The 25,816-nt window shown below is 32.9% G+C and overlaps 2 protein-coding genes across 2 annotated transcripts; one reads left to right on the top strand and one right to left on the bottom strand.

The window, feature by feature from the left end:
* Positions 1 to 4,180: 4,180 nt before the first annotated feature.
* Positions 4,181 to 5,164, top strand: LOC130645924 (adenosine receptor A3-like). Its single transcript, XM_057452050.1, has one exon. It carries the CDS (start codon positions 4,181 to 4,183, stop codon positions 5,162 to 5,164), a length of 984 nt encoding a protein of 327 aa, XP_057308033.1.
* Positions 5,165 to 12,749: 7,585 nt separating this feature from the next.
* On the bottom strand, positions 12,750 to 25,010 carry LOC130644406 (glycerol-3-phosphate acyltransferase 3-like). Its single transcript, XM_057449998.1, has 15 exons — positions 24,756 to 25,010; positions 23,945 to 23,996; positions 23,749 to 23,870; positions 22,543 to 22,585; positions 22,228 to 22,282; positions 22,081 to 22,146; positions 19,003 to 19,077; positions 18,822 to 18,911; positions 18,432 to 18,525; positions 17,981 to 18,096; positions 17,657 to 17,712; positions 16,503 to 16,588; positions 16,178 to 16,306; positions 14,742 to 14,821; positions 12,750 to 13,163 (listed from the first exon to the last, which is right to left on the bottom strand). Exons 1-15 carry the CDS (start codon positions 24,993 to 24,995, stop codon positions 13,076 to 13,078), a joined length of 1,392 nt encoding a protein of 463 aa, XP_057305981.1. The 5' UTR covers positions 24,996 to 25,010; the 3' UTR covers positions 12,750 to 13,075.
* Between the last annotated feature and the right edge of the window lie 806 nt (positions 25,011 to 25,816).

Genomic DNA, 25,816 nt, shown 5'->3' with positions numbered 1-25,816 from the left:
CTCGACTTGTGCTGTGTCAGCAAATTATTTAAAGACGACAAAGCTGATCGTTTTCCAACAGTTTTGGTAAGTCGTCCACGTGTTACTTTCTGAATATGAAGGAGATATAGTATTCAACATGCGTTAGACCTATGTACGTTACCAAGCCTTCTGGAGATAATGATGTGCTATTCTCCATAAAGCACATTGTAGTGAGGCTCATCAATGCCTGTTGTCGAGTGTAGCAAGCCGTTTTTTTCTTTGTAGTACAATGTAGTAAAGCGTAATTTTTCGTAGCGATGTGTAGCAGTACGTTATTTTCTGTAGCAGGCCGTAGTAGAACGTATGTCTTTGTAGTAGCGTATTTCTCTGTAGCAGAGTGTAGTAGTGTGTAGTAGAGCGTAGTAGAGCGTATTTCTCTGTAGCAGAGTGTAGTAGCCTGTACTAGCTTGTAGTAGAGTGTAGTAGCCTGTAGTAGAGCGTAGTAGAATGTATTTCTCTGTAGTAAGCGTATTTCTCTGTAGTAGAGTGTAGTAGCTTGTAGTAGAGTGTAGTAGCCTGTTGTAGAGCGTAGTTGAATGTATTTCTCTGTAGTAAAGCGTATTTCTCTGTAGCAGTGTAGCCTGTAGTAGAGTGTGGCACGGCGTCTTTTTCTAGTGCTGCGCAACATAGGCATCCACATTTAGAATGTGACTAAAAAGCCAATTACAATTCATCACTATACAAACTCTATTTACAAGAAAAATAATTATTCACAGAGCACTATGGTTAAGAAACGCGGGGGCTTACAGCAGTTAAGCTTAATACAAATAGTTTCAAAAAATATTCTAACTTTTCAGTTAAAGTGAACTGGGGAAAACGGCGTTCAAATGACTACCATCACCATAATGGTCTCGCACTATATACAAACGAAAAATTATCTGGACATCTTCCCACAAAGAGATTCTTATCTGTACATCAATTGTAGTTGGTAAACAAGGCATGATGGCCGATTCGCCAGCGGTCATCATAATATCAGAGACAAAGAAACAAATTTAGCAGACACGTCTAAATATTCATTTTCAATTTCACATCTTATGTTTTACTGCGCTTACCCAACGAGACATGATCCGTTTGTTTGAGCCTTAAAGAATACATTACAAGCAATGTATGTGCTAAATACCATGAGTGTTCACTATTACGCTTGTATTTATACATCAATCGTCAATTCCTCACAAGTTACTTTGGGGATATTAATTTTGCTCTTGATTGTCGAATTTCTAGTTGTGCTTTTTTGGGAAAAACAGTTGAAACTTCGGAACTTTTAAGCTGGATCTGGAACAATCGGTTTGTAATGTCATCCATACTTCATACTTTTCAGGAGCAGAATTCGCTACTTTAAAAATTGCTCTACCGTGTTTGGTATTTGCGAAAACACCACAAAAGTCTTCATAGAAAAAAAAAAATGAAGCCTTTTCAATGGGCTACTACACTCTACTACAAGCTACTACACTCTACTACAGAGAAATACGCTTTACTACAGAGAAATACATTCTACTACGCTCTACTACAGGCTACTACACTCTACTACAAGCTGCTACAGGATACTACAGAGAAATACGCTTTACTACAGAGAAATACGCTCTACTACACTCTACTACAGGCTACTACACTCTACTACAAAGAAATACGTTTTACTACGGCCTGCTACAGAAAATAACGTACTGCTACACATCGCTACGAAAAATTACGCTTTACTACATTGTACTACAAGGAATGAAAGGGCTTGCTACACTCGACAACAGACATTGATGAGCCTCACTACAATGTGCTTTATGGAGAATAGCACATCGTTATCTCCACAAGGCTTGGGAACGTACATAGGTCTACACATGTTGAATACTATATCTCCTTCATATTCAGGAAGTAATACGTGGACGACTTACCAAAGTTTTTCTTCCCGGGCGCAACTGGAGAAACCACGCTCTGCGGCACAAACGCTGGCTGTGTAAAAAATGAACACTGTGAGCATGCGTACGTTGCCTGCATTTACGTTTGCGTGGGCTTGAAGAACTAACGAACGTGTCAAATATTTTGAGATGCAAAAGTAAATTTATTTTTCTGTTAAGGCTGTTTTCCTCTCTTTAACGGAAAGTAAATATTTGTGAATATTTGGAGGAATACTGCTTGCGTTATATAATTTACGAATGTTAAATGCTTCCCAAAAATAAACTACAATATAATGAATAAGTTCTTCAAGTCAAACGAAAGTGAGTTTTCTTCCCTTAGATTTCATTTTACTCAACCTTGGAAACGTTAACAAACGATAAAATAAGTACACATAATAAAGTTGTTCTTATCCACTATGTAAATAAAAATCACGTGCTATACAAATTAAAAATTACCCACACAAAATTTACACATTAAATTTTAATAAAGTGTCTATTTAGTTGAATCCCTTCTTGGGGCCATTATATGCTTGGGAGCAATAGAATGGTTCGATGATTTTCACAACTAATTCACTAATTAGTATGCATTTTTACAAAGGGCTAAAATTAAATTCGTATTTTCTTTTATTTAGTATGTAAACAAAGCAACCTCGTCCCAAGGACTTTTTAGGCTTTTCGTTGAAATATAAAAGGCCTAACAAGTCCTGGGGATCGAGATTGTAAACAAAAGTATAAACATAACCCTAACTGTACATATTAATGCGTTCATCATCGATTATTTTGCTAAAAGGATATTGCGTTTTTCATTTTGGCATGTGAGTTCCCTTACCCGGAAAAGAACTCGACCACAAAGTCTTCAGTTGTCAGTATTCTTTAAAAATGGTGTTTTACTTAGCAGTTATACGCGCTTAGTTGGTGTAGCGACAACAAAAAAAATTCCTCTAGCCCCAGGACTCATAAAATTGTTTACATGTGAATGAAGCATTCGCGTCTAATCCTCACGTCAGCCTGAGTGAAAGGTTACCAAACTGTTTCGATATGTTTCGTCTAAAATAGAGGCTTAAAGGCAATCTTCATGGGACGATTTTTACGACGATCGTCATCAATACTCGAATTTGATTGGTCGCGATTTTCGTCATGACGAAAAGTTGAATTGGTTTTTACTTTTCGTCACAAAAATCGTCGCGAATATCGTCCAGTGGAGATTCGGCTTTAGATGGCGTAAAACGCTTATCACAACTACATAAGAAAACTGGAATAAATTTTAACAATTGATAAATGAAATCCTATTGAAGGTTTCAAATATTTTGTCACTAGAAATGTTCAAAAAGAAGAGAACGCAAGGAGTGGGGAATGTAACGATCGATTGCACCATGATTAATTGTAGCAATTTTGGTGTTGTAGTTGCTCCATATGGTACTTGCAACATTTTGATACGTCACAAAATAACGACATACAGTATCCACTGACACGTATCAGCAGCCAGGCAATAACAAGAAAATGTCTGACGATTGTGATTTTAAGTTTTCTGTATTATAATTTTGGTTTTCTTTTTCTCTCGGTATTTTCTTTTAATTTAGGACAGTAAACTCCCTTTTATGATGTAAAATGGGAAGACTCGTTTGTTATTTTAAATTCAAAAATATAATTTCATCCAATTTGTACGTCACTTAATCGTGGGGACAGCACATCAGAAATTAAAAAGGGTTTTAATCCCCATTAGTCAAGATAACAATTCCTGTATTCACCCTCGTCCCGAGGCTTTTTTGTCTTTTTCAAATGAGAGAAGACGTCATCTCTCATATTATAAAGGCAAAAAACCTGGAGACGAGGACCAAAATAGTCAATGCATTCAACGTTAAATGTCATCCATTAACCGACCCAAAAACTAAGCCGATCTCCAGGGGTTTTTTCCCATTTACTTTTACCAAGGTTAACAAAGTTGTTTGTTTTATTAATTGGGTCTAAATGTAAAAATACTTTTGTTTTTAATAAAAACACTAATTAATTTTCTATTTTCCGGAAATTACTTGACCCCAACTTATTTATATTTTGAAAATTCATAACTTGATTTTATTTTAAATCATAGTCATAAGTAACTTGTCTGAAGAACAGAGCTTATAAAACACGACTTTTGGTAGAGAGATTACTGCTTCTAAGAAATAATTACACAAAACGAAAAGTGGAAAGATAATTGCACTAAGACGAAGAAACAGTGTAGTATTTCTAGACAGTATTTTTATCTCAGATTTTAGAGTTTTAAAAGAGGTTTAATGGCTACCAGAAATGTAACTTGTACCACTCCGTACACAGATTTAATTTATCTCTCACAGCTTCAGTTGCTAATTTTAATCGTTACAAACGTAATAATCGCTGTATGGATTCTAGTCGTCAACATTTTCGTCATCTATGGAATCATCAAAACAAAACAGCTTCATAACAAATCCTTTCGACTCATATTTTACTTGAGCATATCAGATTGTTGCATGGCTATTATTCCACAATCATTTCTTACTTTCATACTCGCGCATGACGTCATACTATGCCAAGTTGCATACGCTTCGTCGTTTACCGCATCAGTGTTTACTCATACTTCTCTTTACATTACTTGTGGTATCGCATTTGATCGGTATTTACGCATGCGCTATTTACAAAATTATGATCACGTGGTTGGCAACCGTAGATTCCGCGTACTTCTTTTCGTTATTTTGTTGTTGGCTATGCTCCCAGGGTTTCTTTATGTAGTTGGGATATACTTCGATGCCGTGAACATTGCAGACAGAATTGGAATCGTCTTAGACATACTTGTTGGATCAAGCACGTTTGTTATTTACCTGCGGACCCTACGAGCTGTTCGAAGCCACAGAAGAAACTCAAGTTTCCGAAATGTATTTGTGTCTGTTGATAAAATCATGACCAAGGTTGTTAAAAGAATTCTTTTGGCTATCATTTTCATATTTGTACCATATATGGTATTCTTTCTGTTATATGTAATTTTAATTGGTTACTTGGAGGGTCGGATAAGAAGCTGGCTTTTGTTCTGCATGGTACTTAGTTATATCTTCACGTACGCTAACTCGTTAATCAATGCTATCATCTTTATTTTTGCAAATAAAAAATTGACCGGTCTTTTAGACACCCTTCTTCGTAGCGACAAAAGTAATGCTAGCTCCACTACTTCGACAAAGACCATGAGCGATATGAGACATAAAACAAAAAGTAATAATACAAAAATGAGTGAAGAGCTACCAACTTAAGTGTCAGACCACTTGGTCAATCATTGGATAAGTTGACAAGTAAACACTGGGGTAAAAAAAAAACGTTTAACTAAATCATTCATGAAGCACATGACGCCAATTATAATAATAGACATTAGTATTTTAGAAAGCTCTTTTGTATTTAAGTTTGATAAGAATGTTTTTTTATCGGTAAATAATTTATTCTGGCTCATGCAATAAAATGTCCAATTTGGGTCTTACAGGAACTTTATGTCTAGACTCCCTGAGTAAGATATTTTTGCCTCATACTTGTTTCAAGGGCCAACGACTTTCCAATAAAAATATTTTTTACTTTTTTCAACCCTAGATCTTATTAAGATAGGTGTAGGAGATGGGAATGGGTTTTTTTTTCGCTTATAAAGTTATTCTGATGATTTTCTGATATTCTGATTCAGATTGAGAGCTGGCACCTCCTTCTTTTTCTGTTTAAAATAATACTGGTGTATAATGCTGTTTAAACAAGTCAACCTAGCACCATATTAAATACCGGCCTTAATTGACAATGGACTAAAATAAGTTCGTTGAAAATGATAGAACATTGTTTATTATTTTACTTATTTTTAACTACAAAAAAAATTAATCATTTTGATCTTAAAATACGCCCCCAAATTAAATACACGCCAAACTGAGTAAGAATTTACTTCTCGACAAAAATTAATTAAATAATTGCCTCATTAAATAAGAAATATACTATAGTTCTCTATCAAAAGAAAATTTCATAACATTGATATCGCAGAGGTTTCATATAACGCATCATCATTAGTATTTTATAAAACTCGACGATGCTTAAATGTTCACCCGTCTATATGGAATTAAGAGACGCAAGATTAAAAACCGTTAATCTGTACCATTGGAGTTACGAACAGATAGATAGATGTGCATATTTTACATGGCTAGCCTCACAAATATCGAGGGATATACCCTGTCTATTATTTCCAGGAGGGGCCATGCCGTAGTTGGAGAGTCCTAGAGTATTTAATGCTCATTTTGAGCTACGCAGACCCAATTAGAGCCCGCGCTCTACTAGACACTTCCCGGCAACATCCAACGGCCCACACAGTGTGCCATCTTCCCAATTTCCCTCACATGGCTTGGGTTAACCCGGGGCTATGGTAACATTCACTCGCCCATGTTGAATCGCCGTCAAGAGGAATCGAACCCCGGTCTCCCGCACAGAGTACGAGAGCTATAACCATTAATCTACGGCGCCACAAACAAGAAATTTTATGATTGGTATAAGAGGTGTGTAAAATTATACATTATTTAACTTTTTTATTTCATAAGATCGGCATGGCTATAATTATTTCTAACAACGAATTTTCCAAAACTGTGCTCCCGTTATATAACAAGAAATACGAAAAGCTTTGTGTAGGGTACCGACATCAATAACTTTCTTTGTTTTGTTGTGAAAAATATTGTTAGAATAGGAAGGACGAAAACAACATTAACCTTGTCACAATGCCAACACAACAACACTATAATAACAGCCTTATATAAGCTTAATCAGGTCAATAAGAAAACATTTCCAGTTTAAAATTTGGAAGTAATTTTTGAGCTTAAAAGTACTCTAAAACAAACACAACACTAATTTCAGTTGTTTCCAAAATTTACGAAGAAGAGGTGGATTAACAATAATCACAATGTTATCCCTGTTAGGTGTTTTGTATTTAACCGTCACCCGAACAAGGCTTTGTTTAGGTCATGTCTGCTAAAAGAATCCCAGTGAACAAGGTTGTGAAAAAGGATAATGATATATTTTGTAATATCTTGTAATAAGTTTTTAAACTAACCACCTAACAATACATCACCACTTGATAAGTTCTGGTGATAATTGAAATGTTTTTTGAACAGTTTTTTATTAAAAAATGTATATATAATAAAGCCCCCTTTTTATCGTGGAGGTTATCTTATTTATGTTAACCTTGAAGGAGATCCTGCTCATTAACCAAGATAAACCCCTCTCAATAGAACCAATACTTCATTACCATTGGGACTATTCTAGCATGAAATTATTTGTATTATAGTAAACCCACCCTTGGTGGTGTCTATAGTCATTTTCAACCTTGTCCCCAGGACTATATGCTTCTCAACGGCGCTGGCCATAGGTGCTGGGATCAAGCTTGTAGTCATTTTGACAATTTTGTTCCAGATTAACTAGACTAGTAATAATATTAATTTCATTCTAGGAAAAATGAAGACAATTGTGTTATTAACTTTGGTATTGATGGGTTGTTTTGTCCTCATTGAAGGAAGATCTATGGCTAGTAAGAAAGTTTTTTTTGTTATTTTTACTACTGTTATTATAGTTTTTCTTATCATTTAAACACATTATATTTTTCAGAAAGTGAAAATCAGATACCATGCTTAATTGATCCTTGTCGCGTGACTCTTGCGGAAAAGGGGAGGAGTGTGTTTCAAATTTCCTTACATGCACTGCAACCTGCGAAAGTGAGTACTATACTTTGTATCCAGATTATTATTTTACTTTGGGTTCTAAAAAAGATTCATAAAATTTAAAAGCGCTAAAATCTAAAGGTACAATATGTTTGTCTAGAAAAGGAATGCAGTACATGTGCAACCGTGATGTGTGATTTCAATCAGTTGTGTGTGGATACTCATTGCGATGCTGTGTGTCTGCAAGCGGTAAGTACTTCGCGTGTGGGTGTGTAGATGTGTGTGTGTGTGTGTGTGTGTGCGATCATGTGTTAAGGAGGTTTTTTAAATGGGGGTTTCATGTGAAACTCTTTGTCTATCTTGAATGCAAGTTTTTTCCTTTGGACACATAGTTGAAGCTCTAAAAAGTTGTCATCTCGCCGTACTTGTCAATAAGCATTCGCTCACTATTTTCTTTCTTTATTTTCTTTTTTCTTTTCTTTTTTATAGATTTAAAGCAACTAACTTGGTTTGACTTCGTGTAGATAATGTAATGTTAGAATCGCTTATGAAAAGTGTGTGTGTGTCAAACTTCTTTTTTTTCGTTGGCAGTAGCCGTAATTTGAAACAGCAACACCACGGTTAAATTTATTTATTTATCAATGGGCTAACAATTGCTAAAAAACATGATCCTTTAGCGAAAAATCAAGTATGGTGGCATGTATTTTAAAACAAGGCAGGGGAAGCTTTGCACTTGGTAACTTTACAGAATGAAATTTTATTCGGTTAGTTTCAAGGACGTAAAACTGGCCAACTGTTGCTGACATCACATAACAGTTTTCCCTAAATATTGGTACCTTCTTAGGCACCGACGTGAATAGGTTGTGTAATACAAGCGCGCTAGAAGAATGATTTGCAGATTTTAAACGCGGTACACCTGGGTTACGCATATGAGGACAATTTAAAAGCTTATCTGCTGCGAACTATTGATCACTTGACGCCTTCAGCAATATTCAAAAAGTTGCAAAAAAATTGCTTGATATGGGCAAAAGTACCGTAGGCGGCGCGTAATTCGGTCTGGGGAGAAGGTCCTAAGCTTCCTACAAATCTTATTTAAATTGTCAGTCACAATGAATTTGAGATTCACATTTTTTACAAAACATCGACGATTTTTATAGATAACATTATCATTTTAAAGAAAACAATCGTTATAAATCAAAAATACCAAATAGGAAACATTAGATTCATGTATTAAGACTTATTACCACGGTAAAGAGGTGATTTCAGAGAAGTGACGATTCTTAAGTCACCTACAATCTTGGCAAAATTTAGCAGACAAAGGCATCAGTGTTCTACAAATATAGTCAAACGCACTTAACAGCCAATAAGTACAATAGAAGATTTTCAGTTTCGTCTCCTTCTCTTTTTCCATCGTGCTGGTATATATATATATATTCCTTAGCTGACATTGCGCAACCTGTATGGAGAGTTGTCAGTCGGTCACTTCCTATCTGACAACCCACATCAATGACCAATGAACTTTATTAAGACACAGAATTTGATGTTGATGAAGGAAGAAATGCCTTCAACTATTTGATGAATAGCATAAACTTGTGCTACACTCAACGCTTTATAAAAACATCTGACTGTTAGGTTAAAAACAATAAGTTTTTTTTAGAACAACAGAGAAACAAGAATAATGCCCACCCTGGTTTGAGATGTGGTATTCCTATATATATAAACATTATACATGCCAAATTATGTAATAGAAATTTGCTAATCGCGAAAATAAATACTCACAAATTTTAATGAAGCTATTAATTCGCGAAATCAAAAAAAAAATGAAATAGCGATTAAATTCTTAACCGATGTTGGTATCGTGTTTATATTTAGCTGTGGAACACACAGCTTTAGTTTCGGCCGAAAGCTCAAACAAAATCCTGATCTTCTGGGATTTAAGAGAAGATATGCGTATCTCAGACGCGGTTAGTAAAATTGACGTTTAATCTGCCATTTTAAAAGCTGCATAGCTCAGGTTTGAAAAAGATCTCTTTTTGTCTTGTAAATGCTGCGTATGTTTTCTATACTATCACACCTATGTAAATCTTAGTAAAATGTTTTTTATTATTTTGGCCTACACAGACCAGCTACCGTAGTCAGTGTCAGTTAGATGGCAATTTAATATTTCTCTCAAGTTTCCATTTAGTTTGGTATAAGTCTATTTTGGGCTAGCCATTGTTACTTCTTGTGTTGTTTTTTACCAACCTTAAGCTAGCCACAAAGTAGTAGGGAGGCATATATAGCTTTTGTATTAATAATCCTGCAAATTTTAGCTATGATGCTTTTTTCATACATCATAATTTATTGTGTTTGCATCAACATAGCAATAGAATAAAATATTTTATCCTAGTGATATAAATGAGCTTCGATGTTTACGTTTTGACGGAATTTCCACGCTTGTGCATGATCGAAGTATAATAATCGCTTCTATTGCACTTTTGATGAAGAAGAAACAAAGAAAAAACAATCCAAACGATCTATTTGGACAAGGTCATGGTTACAACGTAGGAAGGTCGATGGAGCCTTTCACAATTTCTTTCTCCTCGATATCAAATGTTACTTTCTTCTCAACTCTATCAATTTATTCTGTTAACTTCTTTTTTGACTCTTTCTGTTGGTATTCTTTCCGCTCTCGTATGAAAGCAGTACGGAGAGCATGAAAGTTCTTATCAAGAAAAGCTTCGGTATATTTTCCATTAAAAACTTTTTTTAGGTGTTGACCTCCGCTTTCTCTTCTTTATTCCGAAAATTGACTTCGGAAGACCACAGTGATTTGTTTTCGTTTTAAAATTTAATAAGTTCATTTTTTTCTTCTTCCGAAAGTTTTTGCTTCGCTTGATCTTGCGCCATGTTGAAGTCTTATGTAGTTTAGTTCGAAGTCTCGTCAATTTGTTGTGATTGAAAAACGTTTGTTTTGATTTGTGTTGAGTTTTTAAATGAATTTGATTGGTTAAAATAAAAATTTTTTTCCTGATCCTTATTTGCAACATGAAAATTTTGTGCAGCAACAAAAATTTGAGCGAAAAATGTTGCAGAATGAGGATATTTGATGTGGGGACACAGTGAAACATTTTTATGCGATTGCAACAAAACAATTTTTTGTGGCAATCGCATGAAAATGTTTCACTGTGTCCCCGTAGCTTTAATATGTCGATTTTGTAATGTATGACTTCTCCATGTTTTTCTGACTACGTCTTTTCAATGCTTTTCCATAAAATCAGCGTTGTCGTTTCAAGAGCATTCATAAATTGAATCTGCTAATTATATATATATATATATATATATATATATGAAATTTATATGGCCAATTATACAGTAACAGCTGTCATATTTGTTGTGATGAAAGCAAAGTCTGAATTTAGACGGTTAATTAGCCGGTATATATGAGTTTAAAAATAAATATCTTTCACGCGCAGTCGTTTCTTGTTCTTTTCTTGTTTTTATTGAAGCATAACATGCTATGGAACTAGGTAGATGACTATTGGAATATCGATATCGAAGAAAAGTACAGAAATTTAAGCAGATCAGATCTCTACCGTATAATTAGCCATACAAGCAGCTCTTTTTTACTGCATGTATCGTATAATTATCCTGTAATGGCTAACTAAAGTTAAAGGCTAATTATCAGTTCACCCTGAGAGGTCAAGTTATGGTTAAAAAGTATCTAGTAGCATTTTTTCACTGATGTATAATGTAAATTATAATCTGCATGCAAAAACTAGATTTTAATTTTAAGATCAAATTAAGATGCCTTCACTGAAAATTAAAGTTTGTAACAGGCTGGTTGGTCTACGGCTTATCGCATGCTTATTTTGCCTGTCGATTTGTGCAAAAGATCTTGGGAACATATACAACACCACATCACAATGGAACTAGTCTGAAATTGCTCAGATTTGTAGAAATTTTTTGCAGACCATGTCTCAAAGTGTGTTCTATTGGACTAGCCTTCAACCCATAAAACAACGGTTGACATCCCAGATATCTTTAGATTTTCGCCCATGATATATCTCCCTGTCATCCTTTTACAGGCGTCCTTGGCACAAAATAACAATTCGGCTACCAGTTTAAATAAAATATGCATATTATTATTGAGCTCACTGCTCAGTGACTAAACAGGAGGGTTCTACAATTTAGCCACCCTGTTTAATTTTTCCTCTGTAAAACAAGCACCAAGCATTAGTTATGCTACCTAAATTGCAAAGTCAACCTTTTGTTGCCTTAATGAATTTCTTATCTTTAATGCTTTAAGTGTTTTCTCAATGCTGTATATATTTTATTGACATAAACTAGCTCTTATGCAGGGATGTTGTGTTATTAAAACATGCTTTTACTGGTACAACTTTTAACTGAAAAGTAATAAACACGATTTTTAATAATTAGTCTAGCATCACCTGTTGCAAAGGCTAGGCAAGCGAGGCTCAAGTTTTTATTGGTTTGCAATGCGTTAATGATTAGAAATAGGTTTTGTGTATCCTCAGTAACAAAAAAACCCAGCTCCGTCATAACATTGGTTCCACAGCTTCATAGCTGTACAACTATCTTGTTTCACGTTAGTATACACTTTTGAACTCTCTTTAACCGACTAACCCCGAGTTCGCGCCATTTTAACTCGTTTAATCAAAAAAATCATGAGCAAGCCTTGCGTAAGGAATTCACATGGTAGATCTAAGATTGCGAAGATAGTAATGGATAGAAATAATTATAAGTGGCGATAAAGTTTTATTTACAAAAGTCATTTTTTTTTGTAAACGGAACAAAATTATATGTATATCAAATATAGCAGTGATGTGATGACACAAACGAGCGGACATTACTTTAACTAATTAAAATGCGGTTCCAACTTTATTTCGTTAAAAACTCAAATAATAGAAATTGAATTTATAAATATCTAGAATATCATTAATAGTAGTTTTTATTTGTGTACATTTGCAAGAATAATATTAATCTGAAAATTAATTCATTATCCTAATTTGAACGCCCATCGATGGAGGCTTAACCTTATATAAAAAAAACATTGTTGTTCCCAGACTCCTACTGAATTCGTTATTTATGAATAATCTCTAAATCGCAAGATGAACAGGGACGAGGTTGTTAAGGTTGTATTTAGGAACACACAAAAAAATCAACCATGTAAAGCTCTCTTCGTGTATGCAAAATAAAAAATATTAGAACTGGATAACATAGTAGCCTATCACTCACTGTAAAATTTCACCATAAATTATTTAAATTGTTTTTTTTCCTTGTAAAAATATCGGGAAATTAAAAATGTTGCTATACTGTCGTATACTGTTATGTAAACACCAAAGATTTTAGACACGACCGAAGCAACAACCAATGTCACGTGACTGAATTGTTTTGAAGATAAACTCTCCCTTCCACCATTCATTGATGCACAAAACAACAATTTAACGTGATCTCAAGTTATTGATGGATGGTAGTGGATCCCAGGTTCATCATTTACTCAGTTTTCAATCGGGTGGCAAACTCCTGTTGTCGTTGTTCTTTGAGACGATCAGGCGCTGCAGCTCTTTTTAAACCACCATCCCTACAAACAAAGTGACGCTGTTTTGACAACAATAGACCTATTCCCATATTTATTTTCATTCCGAAAAATATACATACTAATATACCGAATAACACGAAAACGAGATTGGTTATGAGTAAATTTTTCGTTTGCAGCGAAGTAATGCAAGAAGAAACTGGACCGTTCTACTGATTCGTTAATTTTTTTTGGTGTTGAATGAACTAGGTATTACTGGCTTCAAAATTGGTGATGTTGCTGATACATATCCTGTAACTCCAGTTATTGGGTGTACCTTATTTTTCAAACAATATCTGTAAAAATAATATTAGCCAGGCTTACTGACTGTGCTTTTGAAATAATAATTGACCAATTGTTAGGGGTGTCTTGCCGCGTTTATTTGTTTCCAAGTGACACAAGGGTTGTTTTGGAAGTTTTTGAAACATTTCACGCTTTGTGATTTTAGAATAGGATACTAATTTGACTTTATTTTCATGGTGGGGCAAGTTAGACTTTTAACTTTCCTCTTGGTTAGTTTTGTCACATTAAGCCTCTGACCTAGATTGTATTTAGTAAAAAAATTATTCAAAATTCCAAAATAAGGTTGACATTGAATTCAAAGGGCGACTATCTTGGTACTTTTTCAGGGAATTGAAATTTTCACTGATTTTGTTCGTTCAAAACAAATTTTTCCTTGAATCACTTAACAAAGCAATTTATAAATTGTTCCTTAAAAAAAAAAAAAATAGTTACTCGAACGGTTTTACCGTATTGCCAATAAAGAAAAAAATTATACAATTGTAAAATTTTGTCCTACAATGCTTTTCATGTCACACTTAAACTTTAATTTTCAAGATTTTATGTATAAGCGAAAAAACAAAATGCAAAAGGAACTAGTTTTTAAGAACATTGAGACAAAGATTTGGCCAAAAATTAACACGTTTACAGCAGAAACTCGTATGTTCTTGTAAAAAAAATCATTTGTCAAGCATATTTAATATTCAACATCATTGGTTTTTAGGGAAGGGAGAGCTCAAAATGAAATTTCCAATATATTGTTTCCGGGTGGCAGGTTACATAGCCACTTGCTGTTTTGCTTATTAGCTATGCTGACTGGCTAATAGTAAGCTAGTTTCATTTTTTAAACTGGCCAGTGTAATATGAAGTGCCACCGAGCGTTAGTAAAGCGTACATTAAGTTATAGTTTTAAATTTACTAGAAAACAGTGAAAGTGTATTTACACTGTTCTAAAAACGTGGTTAGTTTTTAAGTATGTGAACAACCAGCATCTTGGAAATTGGTCATAACCAACTTTTTTTCATCTTATTCTGCAACTTCATATAAGTATTTCACGGAACGTAAATAGATATGGAAACAGGTCTATTTGCAAAAACAGCAACAACAAAAAATGCAGGAAGTTGTAAAAAAACTATTATCTTGAGATTAGTATTAGCCTATATAAAACTACAAAGAAAATTCCTGCTATTCATTTCTCTCTAATCAAAATTCTTAACTATTTAAAGAAACTATGTTTTTATGATGCATTCATGTTCTTTAGCTATAGATGACAATAGAAAAGGTAACAGAAAAAAATCTTCATACCATACAAGATCTACAAGTCCTCCCTGACGAGCTATATCTTTCTTAACACGATTCGCAAATTGTATAGAGGATTCTCCTTCCTATAACAACAAAACGTTAGTACAAACACCGCTTTAAAGTGAGAACAAAACTATAAAATTAGAAAAAGCAGCAATAAAGAACGAATCATTTTTTATTTGGTTTCGTATTTACGCCTGAAAGTTTTTTTTTAGGCCTGAAATTATGAAAAGTTTGTACGTTGATTGAAACTCGCAGTAATGACGTAAAGTGTGACAATAGTCATGAGACAAGAAGAGCTGAAGTACATCTTGAACATTTATCTCCTTGCCCGTGATTTAAAGGTGAGAGTGAGAGTGAGTATGTCTCACAGAACTGATCAAGCAGAACATATGAAGCAGCAAACAAGAAGCCCTGGGGGCTCTAAGAATTTCCGCGCGCTACCAAAATTTTTGATGAAAACCTGCTAATTCGTTGTGTTATTGTGCCAAACATTCGAAGGGGTTCGGTGCATGAACCTCTGAAGATAAAGCACACCTTACAACAAACGCAAACAAATCGAAACGTGTCATTAAACTCACATTTTAAAAGAAATTGCTAACAAAAAATACGGCCTATCATTCATGGTTGAAAGTCTTGCGATTGAAACGTTTATGGTCTTAAACGGCATTAGTTGACAAAAAATCAAAATTTTGATGTGACCATCATTTTCAGCATACTTTTTTATTAACTGTGTCAATTTTTGTCGAAAATAAAGCAGTTTTAATTTTTGGATAAATTTTGTCCTGAAATGACATTTAGGTGACAAAAAATCAAACTTTTGTACCATCATCATTTTCAGCATACTTTATTTGTTAACTGTGCCAGATTTAGCCGAAAATGAAGTGGTTTTAATTTTTGGACCAATTTTGGCCTAAAATAGCATTTAGGTGACAAAAATCAAAATTTTGATGTCACCATTATGTTCAGCATACTTTTTTTGTTAACTTTGCCAATTTTTGTTGAAAATGAAGTAGTTTTAATTTTTGGACCAATTTTGGCCTAAAATGACATTTAGGTGACAAAAATCAAAATTATTATGTCACCATTATGTTCAGCATACTCTTTTTGTTAACTGTGCCAAATTTTGTCGAAAACAAATACCAATTTTGGCCTGAAACGTCAATACGAGACTTCCCAGTAGTTAAGGAGCTTGGGTACGAAGTTTACATCTGTGACTGAGCAAAGTGAAATCCCATGGTCGATTTTTTCTCAAAAAATGCTCCGAAAGAAAACAACGACGGTTTTAAAGAATTTCCTACGCCTTCGGGCGCGGAAATTCAATTAGTTTCTCGCCTCATCTCACTTCAAGTCCCCTGCCAGAACAATCAAACACTATCCTTGTCAATTTTTCGTTTTAGTGCAAACTCACAAGAGTATACTGCAAGAAAAATTATTACCTTAATTTGAGTGGGAGGAAGATACCATATATCACAAACAATTGCCCAACTAGTTAACATGTTCAGTAAATAGACAGCCATAGGTTCTTTCATGGAATTCCAAAACGCGTTTCCAAAAGTTGAATCGTACTAAAAAGTAGGGGAAAATTAAAACATTTTTATGAATGGTATGGTCAATTGAATAAAGGTCAAAAGAAAAAGAAAAATACATGATGGGAACTTGATGAAAAATGAGAATGTTCACCTTCTCAAGTTAAACATTTCTTTATTCAACTCTGCGACTGACTCTACACTAAATCTCTGAAAGGTAATAAACGTGACGAACCTTGATAGCTACTGGATAAATTATTCCACCAACTTCAAAACTTCCTTTCTTAAACATCATTACCGATGTATTGTTTATACAAGTACCTAGAAGAAACACAAAACACTAAAAACGCGCCATCTTAGAAGTGCTATCGCATTTAGAGACACCACTTTAAAGAACATTTAAGCCAGGGGCTTAATTTACTGGCAAAGAAGTGAATTGAGCCCCGGGACGAAGTTGAACACTTGTAATATTTTTGAATTAGTGTACTTATCTTCAAAACTTTTTTGTTGCGCATTGATTTAAGCTAACTGGGAGATACAGGCAATACACATGTATAATATCCCTTGCCTGATTGCATAAATGTTGGTTGGAAAAATAATGAATAATGAAAATTTACCACTGGTGTTTGAATGTGACTAGGACAAGAAACTGTGGTTTAATTTCCATTGTGGGCTCTTGGATATATATCGAAAATTCTACCAGCTAAACTACCGATCTTCAAACAAAATTGTATGACTTTATTAAAATTATATATTCACCCAGTAAATTATATCTAATGAAGCCTTTTTGAAAACTCTGTGCAGCAAAAAACAATTAATTGTATATCCTTTTAATTTAGTCTGTGGGTACATACTCTGTAATTAGTCTTTATCAACTAATTAATTTGGTTACCGAATAATAACTACAAAGAAAATATAAATCATCACTGATTAATTATTATTAATTAAACGTTCTCTCCATCAGTTGTTGTTTGCTACTTGCAGCTCTTATTCTCTCATGTGTGGTGTATACATGTTCATGACACTAGTTATGTGTAGTAGTTACATATCTTATATATTATATTTAAATATATATCTTTATATAGACATGCTTAAGGCATCAGGAATAAATGCTTCTGTTTTCACAGCCCACTTTACTCGTTCTGCTTCCATCTCCAAGGCTAAGGCTATAAGTTATCTATCGAAGATGTTTTAAAACGAGGTCATTGTTGGCAAAATCATGACAAGGTAATTGAAAGCCATGCCAATTCTTTTCAACAAAGAACAGGTTGAGGATGAACTGAGGATTTTGTCTGTACAAGTTTGTAAAAGCTTCACTTTAATTCATAAAATCCAAATACACTGCTGTCATTGCACTGCTTTATGTAATTATGGAATTGGAAAACCTACCTTCTGGAAAAATTAATATTGGATTTTTCTCTGGATCTTCAACATGTTCTTTCATCCTAAACGAAATTAAAAAACATCATTAAAAATGCTGCTAAATTATTCACATATATCAACAAAAGGTTGATCAACAAATCACTTGGATTAAGAGATGAGAAGATTGTGACTTTGTGCCAATGCAGACACAAGAGGAAAATGAAGGGTACTCAAGTGAGCGTTCCTTTTTTATATAAAAAAAACTTAATTAACATAAACAAATATAAAATAAAAAAGGCAATGCTATCACATGAGTTCAACATAGAGTCAAAAAATATGATTTTTTTTTACCTTTTTACGACCAGTAACCTGTCTTTCATTTCACCACGTTCAAAAAAAATATGATCTTGTGCCTTTAGCAAAGCTTTCTGAACAGTACCCATGATTCCTCCTTGCATTTGTCCAATCTAAAATATATTATGGTGAACATGGTAAACACTTTTTACAAGAGAATACTTATTTAGAAGTGTGTTTTGGTGAACAACACGGCTTCTAGATTGGAATTCTTGAATAAACAACTAGTTTATAAATGCTGGAAAAAATTTTAAAGAATTATTTGCAGGATTTGTAGACGGGTCCCCTTACAGGGAACCAGTTTTGTAATTTGCTTTCTGGTGTGAGCTATTCTTCCTGAAATACTGAAGGAACTCTACAGGGACGTGTATAACTCATGCTCTAAGAAAACTCATTAAAGAGATGAGAAAAATGACAAAAAGGTTAAAAAAAACTTATAAAGTCCTACCAATGCATAATTTCGACCACATGCTAATAAAATAGCATCAATTGGCGAAGTGTGATTAGCAACACATATACCTCCACCCTTTGCCATGTTTTCTCTGAAAGAAAAGAAAAGTGTTGCTCGAAACATATACAAGCTAGCCACCATATTACAACACAAATATGCCGTTTTTTTCATCGATTAAATATAGAAAGGTATGAATTATGCATATACAGTTAATATTTACTTGAATTAATGATGTATTTACCAAACGCAGAAATTTAACACCGTGATAACGAATTTTGTATGTCCTAATCAGTGGTCTTATGTTTATATATTATATTGTATGTTCGGTTAAAAATGGTTTCGTTAAGCCTTAGCAGGAATTAAATAAAAAAAAATTTACTTTCATACTTATTATGGAATCGAACTACTGCAGAGAATCCTCTGGCGACAATTCGAAATGACAACAACGTTGTCCATTTGCACAACCACTTGCGAAGACTAAACAAATAAATAAAATTAGGTAAACAATCAATTGCGATGCAAATCGCGTTTTAGAACTGCTTATTGGGCAGTTTTTCTTTGTACTTACGATTTATCAGGTATGAGAGGAAGAATGGACATGGATGATAACAACATTGTCAACCCGATGATAGTTAATGTCAACCTGCAATAAAAATATACCATAAAAAATGTTGTAACAAAAAAAACAAATGTTTTCACAAATTTTCAACACATTCCTCATGTACACATTGATTCAAATTTCATATCATGCACTTTTTGTAGAGCTCACGGAAGATATGTCTACCATTTTTAAAATAGCAGTGAATATTCAGTTGAACAGTTCATTAAAGTGGAACTCTGATTTATAGTTAACCATTTAATACGTGGAACCCAGTTGTCGCATGGATTTACTTTAAACAAATACTTACCAATACTCTTTCGAGTTCAGGCTTTAAATAAGAAAAAATAAAGGGCTTCAAGTTGTATATGTTAGGAAAAATTAACCTAAGCGCAATTATGCAGTTTTGTTGGTGACAAATAAATAAATAAATAAATTAAAGTTATTGCTTAAACTTTAATTTTTCGCGCATTTCTAATTATTTAGTGCCATCATGATTTTTTAAAAGAAATAAGGTCACTCTTTCAATCAAGCTTTAGAAAAAATATTGTTTGAATTGTGACAAATTCAATGTGACTTTTTTGTTAAAAACATGTTCTATACATTTTTGGAAAGTAGCATGGTCAAGGAATAAAATGAAAATTCTGTTCGAATTTTTTTTGGACACCTGTACATTTTACAAAACAAAAAGGGGAAAGACACCAAAATGGAAAAATGCTAATAAAACAAGAACTATATGTAATAAAGACCAAATTTCAAACAAATATCCAGCATAATAAAAAACAAAACATTAAATATAAAAAACTTTTTTGCAAAGTTTCATTGCTCAGTGACGTCATAATGATAACTTTCAGACCAGAATACAATTTTCAGTAAAATTAGTAAGAAAATCAAAATGTGTTAAAACCTTCCAGCAGTTAAAAACGAAAGGAAGAAAGTTAGTAGCTGATTTATTAGCTGTAAATTATAAGTTTACTAAATTTCCTGTCCAATGGAAGAGATACAACCGTAAGTGGAAAAATATTTGCTCCTCAAGAAAAAAATTTTGACCAAATATTCAGCTGGTAAATATTGTTTGGAAAGTTCCAATGATAGCATCATTGTAAAGATATATAATTTACAGACCAGGTTTGAAAAAGTATGTTCAAAATATGTAATCAATTTAAAACTTTTTGACAAAATTTTATTGAATTTTGTCAATTAAACATTCTCAGCAGTTCTTTTAACGATGTCATCTTAATAATCATTCGCATCAGTTGCAATGTGTTCCTTCATGTTAGCAATCTCATAGTCTTCGCATTTGCACATTTCTGCACATTTTAGATCACCACACTTTTTACACATCCATCTTTTTTATTTACATTCCTGAAAAGTCTCAAAGTATTTTGATTTTTCTAACACATTTTACGGACTAAAATTGGAAATTCTGTTTTGTATATTACTAATATGACGCCACTGAACAATAAAACTTTGAACAGATTTTCTATTACTAAGTTAGATATTTGGTCAACATTTGGTCTTAACTGCATTCATGGTTCTTGAGGTATTGGGATTTTTTTGTTTCAGGGTCTTTTCTATTCTGGTCTGTAAAATGTATATATTTTCGAAAAAATATTGGACAACAGAGTTTTCATTTTACTCCAAACATTGTATTTTCAAAAATGTATAGGACTTCCTTCAACAAAAAAGTTGCACAGATTTAAGGTCGCAGTAACCCTTTTTTAGCTGTCCAAATAGCTGAATTATTTACTGTGTTTTATTTATACCAATTTTTTAATATTTCCTAAAAATATAGGCCTTAATACATAATAAAATGATTTTAATTTAACAGAAATTTCTATATAAAAATGTATCACAAAACAAGAAAAAAGTCAGCTTCTACGAGCTCAAACTTTTTACGATCTTGTATTTTTTATCAGCTTCTGTTTTTAAATGAACCTTGGGTTAATCCTGTTAAAACAGTGTGCAGAGTTTTTTTGTTCATTGATATTTTTTTAACAACAGGCTTTTGTTTATTTCAAAAGATTTTTTGTTAGCATCCCCTGCTGCATCGAACGCTGTTAAAAAAAAATATTCCGAATAAAGAGATTTCCGCACACTGCACGGCTGCATGGTTCACCAAACATGTCTGAAAATTTTAAATTAAAACGAAAATCCTATCAAAAGATAAAGCTCTTTCAGTGTAGCATAATGACGATTGTCTTAAATTTCTACATAATGCGCCATCTTTGTTGTTATTAAGGTTTCTCTTTAATAATTACGTCACTTCTTTCTGTACAATTTCACAAGCATGTGGACTAAAGCTATATCTGGCAGAAATAATTAATTATTCATGAATTTTAATTTTAAGAGGAATTTTTTAGGCTGAATATTTTTGGTGAAAGATAATAGTATTATAGCTATAAAATTGTGACAAGTGTTGTGACAAATGGATAGTCTGAAAATAACCTTTTGTAACTAATTACGTAAAAAAAAAAAACGCGATTTTTGAAAGGGTTACGGCCACCTTAAACCCATTATAAAAACAAAACGAAATAATAAGCACAACATTGTAAAATCCTGCTTTGATAGTTTTATAACAATATAATAGTTTTTTAAGGCCGACTGGACGAAGTTAAAAGTCAGCAGTGCCTTTTTTTGCATGGAAATTTTGTTTCGTTTTGTCTCATAAAGAGCAAAACAGCTTTAGAATTCTGAACAGTTTTACTATCTATTTTTTACAAAGTATATAAAAAGAGAAAAAAGACGTTGGACCCTTGGAAAAGTGCTTTCTCATGTTTTTAACTTTCTTGCAATTAAAACTTCCATGACAGGCCAGAATAATTTACATTTTGCCAAACTATCCCTAACAATGGCAAAGTTTTGCTAATTCGAAGTTTGTTAAACTCAATTTGACATTTTTGATTTTTCTCTACTACTTTGCTTAATGTACATTTGAAAGCAAACTGCTGCAGTAAAGATGTTTAACTGCATTAAAACTTTACAAAAAAATAAAACATAGAATGCATCAGAAATATTTTTTTCTTTCAATTTTAGTATTACTCTTACCTTACAGGCAAAAAAATGCAATATCGAACCACAAAACCAAGCATCCATATTATGGTAAGCCGCATACTGAAATAAAGTTACAGAAATGTAGTGTACAGTAAAAATGATAAAAGCAGTTTTCTTGAGATTTATTTGTACACATGTTACCTGATAAACTGATAATTCAAATTTGTTCGTGTTAATAAGTTCCAAGATGGCAGTTCTGAAAACAGAAAAAAGAAAAATGAGAAAGAATTTAAAATCTGACAAAAAAATATTTAACAATTGTGTAAATAAAAGCGAATTTTATATCATAATATTGCGATGTTTATAAGATGCTAAAAGGGATCACTTCTTTTCTTATTCAGGATTTTTTTAGTATTTTTAGAACCTAATAGATAGAAAATGCATTTCTCATAAAAACAAATCTTGCTAATGGATGTTCTAAAGCATATAACTACTTTTTTATTTTGATCTCCATACCTGCTGCATCAAAGCGGTTTGTAACTTCATCTTCAATTATAGACTAGTGAATAAAAGATATTACTTAGACTCTCCCTTTACACTGTCTAAGTTAATTTATCAAATGTAAATGACATGGAAATATAACAGTGCAACAATCTGGTTTTGATGAGCTCATTTCAAGCTCATCAAAACCAGATTGTTGCACTGTAATAAATTTTGTTGTGATGACATGGAGTTTTTTATATTAGGGTTACATTTACACATGTTTAATAGCTTTTTACACATTTCGAGAGCAATGAAAATCTTGCCCCCAAAATAACTATAATAAAGCCATAATTTTCAGAATTTTAAAACAACCAAAGGGGTGACTTCATAAAATTTATGATTTACATATATTACCATCTCAAAGTGAAAGCTATTTATTTTTTTCACTTTGCTGCTTGTCAAGTTATGTATTGGCTCAACAAAAATACACAGCAGTCCCTTTCTCAATTACAAACACAAGAACCTGGAAAGAGAATTCATGAATTAAATTCCGTATACAATGGAAGTTTGTATGTTGTAGTTGTGGAATGGGTTCATTTTGTTTTTGCCATTACAATTATCTTTATTAAATAAAAGAATAAAATCCAGGTTAATATCATTTTGATTATAAGGCTTCGGTCATAAAATTATACCAATACAAGCATAATATGTATATTCTTCATAATTTTTCTGAAGAAAGTTCTGATGCATGTATAGGGCAAAAAATCACATTGATTACTTTAGGCGAGAATTTAGGTGTCTTTATAAATTTTAGCATTATGCTATCAATATATATGACAACTACAAAAAACTAAATCCTAAAACCCCAGGGCTCATCAGAATGTTTTTAACAAGGGCAATGTCAAATTTCCAGGAGTTTCAAAAACATGCATCTTTCAGGAAGTTTTTTAAATATATAAATGAATTTGGCTTGATAATGGCTGCCTGCAACCCAAACGTCATTAAAAAAAATATTTACAGTTGTCTTATGGTTGTTTTATTCATTACTCATAATAATTTTCTGTGTGTAGACACGTGCATGCACACCCACCTTCCCTGAAATAGCCTAGGAATATTTTTTTTAAATCTTTTTCATAAACTATTATATAAAAATAGTTGTTATACATTAAAGGTAATCAAAATATTTATATCTGTCATACAAAAGTCCTAAATGTTCATTTATACACAAAAAACACTCACCGAAATACCTAATGTTGCAAACTCACAAACATCAGATAAACGAAATTGCTTTTGCAAAGTATCAAAAGACATATTTCGAGGAACAGGAGATTTTGGAGTTTCTGGGTTGTGGTCAATTATACCTAAAAAATTTAAGGATAGTGAATATATCAATAGTACAGATATAAATAAATTACTTGTTTACCATGTAACTTACCACTGGCAGCTTCATTTAAAACATTATTTTCACGAATTCGTTGATAACCAAACTAAAATTTAAAGATGCTGATAATCACATGGAAACTTGTTGAGGATGGCCTTGAAATCTTGCTCATCATTGTCAGTTGCATGTCAAGTCTAAGTTAATATCTCTGCTATGTACTGTGAGAGACTTGCTTGAAAGTGGTTAAAAATGTACAATTTTTATTCCAATACCAATTTGAGCATTTTGAAAGCTTGAAGTTTGAAAATTATCTGAGGGAATTTTTATTTGACATCAAAGAAGATTTTCTCATCATCATCATCATCATTCTCGGCTTAACGTCTGTTTTCCATGCTAGCATGGGTTGGATGCGGTCAATAATATTGGGTATATTAATGACCCTCTTCCAATCTGATCTAGACTGTGTTAGATCTCAACTCAACTTCCTCTGTATAAGTCTCTCCTTATAACCCCCTGCCAAGTCTTTCTTGGTCTGCCTCTGGGCTTTGCCCCAGGAACTATTAAGTCTCTACACTTTCTTACCCAATTATCCCCCTCCATTCTTTCCAAGTGCCCCAGCCAATTCAATCTTCTTATCTGGATAACATCTTTAATTCTACGGATACTTAGCCTGCTTCTTAGCTCATCTGAAATCTTTTTGTCTCTCAGACTGGCGTTACACATCCACCTAACCATTCTCATATCATTCCTTTCTAAACGGTCAAGATCTTCCTGCTTCACTGCCCATGTCTCACTATTGTACAACATAACACTTCTTACACAGGCCTCATACAACCTACCTGTATTTAAAATAAATATCACATACCTCAAATATTCTTAAAAGCAAATTTACGTATCTTTCTCGTACACCAAGTGATATATTGAAAGCTGCAGGAACGATAACAAGGATAAAGATTACAACACAATATAAAAATACCAGATAAAAGATAGTTATCCACTCCATTTTATAACATGACGTAACATATATCAATTTTAATCTAAAGAGAACAAGACAAATGAAGGTGAAGTTAGTATGTTTATATCCTGTCTCATATTTTTGTGGCATTTTCTCTGGATATATGCAGTAACATCACTTTTAACTAATTTTACAATGTAAAAACATGCTAACAAAATATGCTTGTGTGCAAAATAAGCCTTATATTGCACACATGACTATTATATTTTTATGTATAGAAAAAAGACACAATCAAGTTCATAGTACAGTAAAGTTTTTCATGTAACATAAAGCTTTTTGGAGAATATCACCTCTGCAAGCACTGAATCATACATTATATTAAAATTACTTTAGATCCCCTTTAAATAGGACATTCAATAACAATAGAACAAATAGGGCCTGAATAAGGTGTAATGGAGATTGATTTAAAAATGAAGAAACTAATTTAGTCAACAAAAAAATTAAGAGGCATGGGAGGAGCAAAGTCATTTTGGCAAAAAAATTTATGTTAATCAATTCACCATTATGCATTGATAGAGTTTAAATGCACATCCCTACAGGTCTAAAATTACAAATGACACAGAATGTCAAAATTTGTCATTACTTAAATGACATCATAATTTATGCAGCATAATTAAATCTGAAATTCTTAAAATGTGAATATTTTGAGAATGAAAAGAGCTTTTTAAAAAATTTAAAAAGACTTGTTAACCAACTTTTTAAGCTCTATAATATATAAGTCCAACAACATTTTATACCTCGTGTCCTCTTCAAACACTAATTCACCTTTAAGCTTAAATCAAAAAAAAGATTTTATAAAAAATTTCATTCTAATTTGATGTATGTATATTTTAGTTTGTTACATCAAGAAAGCTGCCTTCGTCTCATCTGTCACTTTAAAACGTGTACAGGAGACTTAATTGTTGGAGTCT

This window comes from Hydractinia symbiolongicarpus, chromosome 5, assembly GCF_029227915.1.
Source record: "Hydractinia symbiolongicarpus strain clone_291-10 chromosome 5, HSymV2.1, whole genome shotgun sequence".
Taxonomy (NCBI): Eukaryota; Metazoa; Cnidaria; class Hydrozoa; order Anthoathecata; family Hydractiniidae; genus Hydractinia; species Hydractinia symbiolongicarpus.
This window is presented reverse-complemented; position numbering and strand designations above follow the sequence as displayed.